This window comes from Rhinopithecus bieti, unplaced genomic scaffold (genome assembly GCF_001698545.2).
Source record: "Rhinopithecus bieti isolate Rb0 unplaced genomic scaffold, ASM169854v2 scaffold_14455, whole genome shotgun sequence".
NCBI classification, from domain to species: Eukaryota; Metazoa; Chordata; class Mammalia; order Primates; family Cercopithecidae; genus Rhinopithecus; species Rhinopithecus bieti.
Genome location: NW_016807905.1, coordinates 627,510 through 634,192, shown reverse-complemented (window position 1 = coordinate 634,192; position 6,683 = coordinate 627,510). Strand labels below are relative to the sequence as shown.

The following is a 6,683-nucleotide window of genomic DNA, read 5'->3' as shown; positions in this document are numbered from 1 at the left end:
AGCGATTTCTGGCTAATTTTGTATTTTAGTAGAGATGAGGTTTCACCATGCTGGCCAGGCTGCTCTCAAACTCCTGACCTCAAGTGATCCACCCTCTTCGGCCTCCCAAAGTGCTGGGATTACAGGCGTGAGCCCACCACGCCTGGCCAAACTGTATCTTTTAAAAGTAATTATCAAAATATAAACTTTGGCTGAAGGAAAAGATGGGGAGAAGAAAGAAGGAGCAGGCAAGGATAGAAAATTCTCCACGTGCTGGGTCTATAAGGGGATCTGTCTGCTAATGGGTCAATAACCCCTGTCTACAACTTTTTTTTTTTAATAATCACGGTCTTTAAAAAGTGCTTCTGGGTTGGGCACAGTGGCTCACACCTGTAATCCCAGCACTTTGGGAGGCTGAGGCAGGCGGATCACGAGGTCAAGAAATTGAGACCATCCTGGCCAACATCCTCAGAGTTCAGGGGACTTCTTCCATAGGGAAGCCTTCCTAGAGTCTATCTAAGGAGGCCACCCCCACCATTGCCCAGCTCCATGGTTCTTGCTGACATTCTTTATCAGCTGACACACTCACTTTCACTGTTTTGTGTTTTGTTTTTGTTTTTAGCGGTTTTGTTTTGTTTTGTTTTTTGAGATGGAGTTTTACTCTTGTTGCCCAGGCTGGAGTGCAATGGCATGATCCCGACTCACTGCAACCTCCGCCTCCTGGGTTCAAGCAATTCTCCCTGCCTCGGCCTGCCGAGTAGGGAGGCCTATCCAGGTGTGCACCACCACACCCAGATAATTTTTGTATTTTTAGTAGAGATGGGGTTTCGCCATGTTGGCCAGGCTGGTCTCGAACTCCTGACCACAGACGATCCACCCACCTTGGCCTCCCAAAGTGCTGGGATTACAAGCATGAGCCACTGCGCCCGGCCTTGTTTTTGTTTTTGAGAGAGTCTCGCTCTGTTGCCCAGGCTGGAATGCGGTGGCACAATCTTGGCTTACTACAACCTCCACCTCCTGGGTTCAAGCGATTCTCCTGCCTCAGCCTCCCAAGTAAGAACTATGGGCATCCGCCACCATGCCCAGCTAATTTATGTATTTTTAGTAGAGACAGGGTTTCACCATGTTGGCCAGGCTGGTCTCGAACCCCTGACCTCTTGATCCACCCACCTCAGCTTGCTGGGATCCCAAAGTGCTGGGATTACAGGCGTGAGCCACTGCACCCAGCTCGCTTTCACTCTTGTCTGTCTGTCTTCTATCTCCCACTCCAGCCTGAGAGCTCTGGGATAGCAGAGATGAGCCTGTTTCCCCAGGGCTGGGTCCTGGCTTCAACAAACACTGGTCCCCTGAGGGTTTCTGTGGGCACTGCACTGAGATGTGCTGGCAATGGCACTTCATGCCAGGCATTGTTCTCTGTGTCTTATGCACACGGACTAGCTACATAAGGAAGTAAATGTGTCACAGAGAGGTGTGGTCGCTTGCCCAAGGTTACACAGCTAGTAAGTGGTAGCACCAGATACTAATCCCAGCAATCTGGCTCCAGAACTCATGCTCTTAACCCCATTCTATGCTCCTTATAAAACACCCAGCACAATGATACAACAGTAATTATTATTATCTTTGTTGCTGGATCAAGGAATAAATGGAAAGCCTGAAGAAATCATGCCTTGCTAAAAGAGGGACCCATCTTGCTTATCTGGAGTTACAGCTGACGTGCTTAAGCACTTAATGGTCCTTCCAGGTAGAAGACAGATGTCAGGGGGCAGGCCGTGAGCCCTGCAGCCTCCTTCCAGACACAGCTGGGAGTCAAACTGCCTTTGTGTGCTTTCAAAACCTTTTGGGGAGACTGAAAGGCACTCCTTCCTCTTTAAGAACCACTGACTTCCCTCAAAGATCTGGATTCAACCTGGACTGAAGCTAGGAAAAGGGAACTTACAGAACAGGAAGAAGGACACTGGCATGTCCCCTCTTCCCTCCAAGGCACGCACTGACAGTTGGGGTGCCTAAGACACGGTATGGAGCCCGTACTCATAATCCACCTCCTTAAAAGACTTTTGAAAGAGAAAAATTATCCTATTTTCCTTTATCCTACATCAACAAAAGGTGAATTTTCCTTTCTCCCATTTAAAGTCACAGTTGTTTTTTTAAAATGAGAAAGGGTTTTTTACATTGATATGAAAATAACTGCAAGATACATTCAGTAAAAAGCAAGAGGTAAAACTTGTTAAAATTAATTTTTTAAAAAAGCAAGGAATACAGCATAGCAAGACACCATCTCTACAAAAAATAAAAATGAAAAAAGTAGCTGGATATGGTAGCATGCACTTGTAGTCCTAGCTTACTCTGGAGGCTGAGTCAGGAGGATTGCTTGAGCCCAGGAGGTCGAGGCTTCAGTGAACTATCATCACACCACTACACTCCAGCCTGGGCCACAGAGCAAAAGCCTATCTCTAAAAGAAATTTAAAAGAATAAAAATTTAAAAAAATAAAAAGCAAAGAGTAGAACAGTGTGGACAGTAGGCTGCCACTTCATATAAAAAAGGGAGGAAACTGAGGACTGGCCACTAACATTTAAAAGAAGTAGAGAGGGCTGGGCGATGGCTCACACCTGTAATCCCAGCACTCTGGGAGGCCGAGACAGGTGGATCACTTGAGGTCAGGAGTTCAAGACCAGCCTGACCAACATGGTGAAACCCTGTCTCTACTGAAAATACAAAAATTAGCCAGTGGTGTGTGCCTGTAGTCCCAGCTACTCAGGAGGCTGAGACAGGAGAATCACTTGAACCTGGGAGGTAGAGGCTGCAGTGAGCCGAGATAGTGCCACTGTACTCTAGCCTTGGTGACAGAGTGAGACTCCATTTCAGGGAAAAAAAAAAAAAAGCAGAGAGAAGTGACTAAAGGTACTTCTGTATTTCTAAAGGTCACAGGAGGCTGGGTGCAGTGGCTCACGCTTGTAATCACAACACTTTGGGAGGCAGAGGCAGAAGGATTGCTTGAAGCCAGGAGTTTAAGACCAGCCTGGGCAACATAGCAAGACCCCATCTCTACCAAAAAGTTTTTTTAAATTACCCAGGCATTGTGGCACATGCCTCTAATCCCAGTTACTCCAGAGTCTGAGGCAGGAGGGTCACTTGAGCCAAGGAGTTCAAGGCTGCAGTGAGTTATGATCACGCCACTCCACTCCAGCCTGGGCAACCAAGTGAGACACTGTCCCTAAAAAATTAAAAATAAAGATCACAGGAAACAGAAAACAGTAATCACTTAAAGGGATATTCTTGGGCACATGGGTGGTGGGGAAGAAAGACATTTTCTCTGTGTATCTAAAAGGTACCATGAAAAAAGTACCTTTTGGATTTTGAACCGTTTGGGTATATTGAACTGTGTGGATATATTACCTATTCAAAACAAACACAAACACAATAAAATCGATGGCCAAAGTCAGTACCAACGGGGTCCTCCCAGACACAGTAGTGGCAATTCCTGGCTGCAAACAATGACATTGAAGACCACCGCCCAGGAACCCCCCTATCTTCAGACCAGACATAAATTGTCGCTCCTAGGTCTCACTTTACTTATTTGTAAATGGAGATTTCTTATCTTTTCCTGCCCACATCACAGTGTGGTTGTAAATCTAAAAAAAAAATTCACAGGGCAGGTAAATAGGACCCTGGCATGGTCTAGTGGATATAAAGAAAGATGCCTTTAAGTATTCCTATTATTTGACTTACAGGAGTATTATCTCAGGGGAAAAATCAAGCTCTAAACAGAGAAAAGGCTTGATGCACAAAGGATATCTTTACAACATTAAACTCAATAAAACCTACATGTCTGAAAATAGGGGAATGGCTTAGCCAGTGAAACAACTGCCTCCATTAGTAATGATTACTTGGAAGATTATGTAGCAATATGGAAAATTCCTTAGGATATTAGCATTAAGTGAAAAATAGTCTGAAATTACACATATAGTATGATTAAAGACATATGAAAACACACATAGCCATCTGTGGTAGAGAGACTTAAGCAGCCCCCATACTGTGTGCCTCCTGGTGCTCAATCCCTCCTTTGATCCCCTCCCCTGGAGTGTGATGGGACCTGTGACTTGTTTCTAACCAACAGAATATGGCACAGGTGACGGGGTGTGCAGGACTATATGTATGTGATTACATGATTTGTTATATAAGATTACAACACCCGGCTGGGTGCGGCGGCTCACGCCTATAATCCTAGCACTTTGGGAGGCCGAGGCGGGCCGATCACCTGAGGTCGGGAGTTCGACACCAGCCTGACCAACATGGAGAAACCCTGTCTCTACCAAAAATACAAAACATAGCTGGGCGTGGTGGCACATGCCAGTAATCCCAGCTACTTGGGAGGCTGAGGCAGGAGAATCGCTTGAACCAGAGGCAGAGGTTGCGGTGAGCCAAGATCGTGCCATTGCACTCCAGCTTGGGCAACAAGAACGAAACACCATCTCAAAAAAAAAAAAAACATTGCAACACCCATCTTGCTGGAGTTTTTCTCCCTGTTGTTGGCTTGAGCCTTGCAAGCAGCTCTGCTGGTGAATCCTGCATGGCCAGGAACTGTAGGCAGCCTCTAGAAGCTGAAGGTAGCCTCCTGCCAACAGTCAGGAAGAAACAGAAGCCCTCAGTCATACAGCGGCAAGGAATTGAATTCTGCCAACAACCTGAGTGAGTTTAGAAGTGGGTCCTTCCCCAGTCAAGCCTGAGATGATTCCACAGCCCCAGCCGATAACTTTTTTTTTTTTTAGACGGAGTCTCACTCTGTGGTCTAGACTGGAGTATAGTGGCGTGATCTTGGCTCACTGTAACCTCCGCTTCCCAGATTCAAGCAATTCTCTTGCCTCAGCCTCCCAAGTAGCTGGAATTAGAGGCCCGTGCCACCATGCCCAGCTAATTTTTGTATTTTTAGTAGAGACGGGGTTTCACCATGTTGGCCAGGCTGCTCTTCAACTCCTGACCTTAAGTGATCTGCCCACCTTGGCCTCTCAAAGTGCTGGGATTAGAGGCGTGAGCCATCGTACCCGGCCCCAGCCAACAACTTGATTGCAGCCTTATGAGAGCCTGAACAGAGAAGCCAGCTAAGCCATGCCCAGACTCCTGCCCCAACAGAACTGTGAGTGATAAACGTGCATTGGTTTAAGCCACTAAGATTTTGGTACTGTCACACAGCAATAGATAATAAACCATACATATGAAACTGGAAGAAAATACATACACCACAATGCTAACAGTGGTTACATTTGGGTATTTGGACTAGGGATATTTTTTAAAATTTTCTAGATCCCAAATAGCCTCCAATATGCTTGCAATACCTACATAATGCTTGAAAGTTTTACAGGAGAAACTAGATGCAAAGATGCTGATCAGGGCTGGGCATGATGGTTCACACCTGTAATCCCAGCACTTTGGGAGGCCGAGGCAGGAGGCACTGCTTGAGTCCAGGAGTTTGAGACCAGCCTGGGCAATGTAGCAAGACCTTGTCTCTACAATTATTATTTTTTTAATTAGCCAGACATGGTGGCATGTGCCTGTAGTTTCAGCTACTCCGGGGGCCAAGGTAGGAGGATCACTTGAGCCCAGTAGTCCCAGACGAGCCTGGACCACATATTAGGTTGGTGCAAAAGCAATTGCAATTTCTGCCATTACTTTTAATAGCAAAACTGCAATTACTTTTCACCAACCTAATAGCAAGCCCTTGTTTCTAAAAAAAAAAAAAATTTAATTAGCCACGAGTGGTGGCATGTGCCTGTAGTCCCAGCTACTCTGGGGGCTGAGACGGAAGGATCACTTAAGCATGAGAGGTCGAGGCTGCTGTGGTGATCACACCACTGCACTCCAGCCTGGGCGACAGAGCAATATCCTATCTCAAAAACAAAAACAAAATGCTTATCATGTCTGAACCCTCTACACACCCCAGGTACTGGGTCCTGCCCTGTTGCAGAACTCACACAAAAACCAAGCCTACAGAGAGGCCTTACCTCCAGTTGAGTTGATGTCCTCCTCAAACATTTTCTCTATCTTGGCCAGGTGTATCTCAGTAAACAGCTGGGACCCAGGCTGGAGGTCGGGCACCTGGCTAAGGGTAATGGATGGTGTTGAGGAGCTAACAGCCTCCTTGTTCTGGAAGCCATGTGGGACAGACAGCTGGAACGAATGTAACAAGAACCAGGGACTGAGTGTTTCAATTTCCTGAGCCAAACATTTTCAGCACATGATTTAAAGAGAGACTCTTTGAGAAAGAACAAGGTAAGTAGTGTTATGATGGTACTGACAGAAACACATAATTCTTTTTTATTATTATACTTTAAGTTCTAGGGTACATATGCACAACGTGCAGGTTTGTTACATAGGTATACATGTGCCATGTTGGTGTGCTGCACCCATTAACTCGTCATTTAGATTAGGTATATATCCTAATGCTATCCCTCCCCCCTCCCCCCACCCCACGACAGGCCCTGGTGTGTGATGTTCCCCACCCTGTGTCCAAGTGTTCTCATTGTTCAATTCCCACCTATGAGTGAGAACATGCAGTGTTTGGTTTTCTGTCCTTGTGATAGTTTGCTCAGAATGATGGTTTCCAGCTTCATCCATGTCCCTACAAAGGACATGAACTCATCCTTTTTTATGGCTGCATAGTATTCCATGGAGAAACACATAATTCTTTTTTGTTGTTTTTTTTTTTTT

At 45.9% G+C, this 6,683-nt stretch overlaps 1 protein-coding gene across 5 annotated transcripts in view; it reads right to left on the bottom strand.

Annotated features, from left to right (window-relative positions):
* EFCAB8 (EF-hand calcium binding domain 8) overlaps positions 1 to 6,683 on the bottom strand; it is a 108,114-nt gene that overhangs the window by 92,631 nt on the left and 8,800 nt on the right. For all 5 annotated transcript variants that reach the window (XM_017884134.1, XM_017884132.1, XM_017884133.1 and 2 more), the window contains one exon: positions 5,978 to 6,143. In XM_017884134.1, coding sequence (XP_017739623.1) covers positions 5,978 to 6,143 — 166 coding nt within the window. The remainder of the gene's footprint in view (positions 1 to 5,977; positions 6,144 to 6,683) is intronic.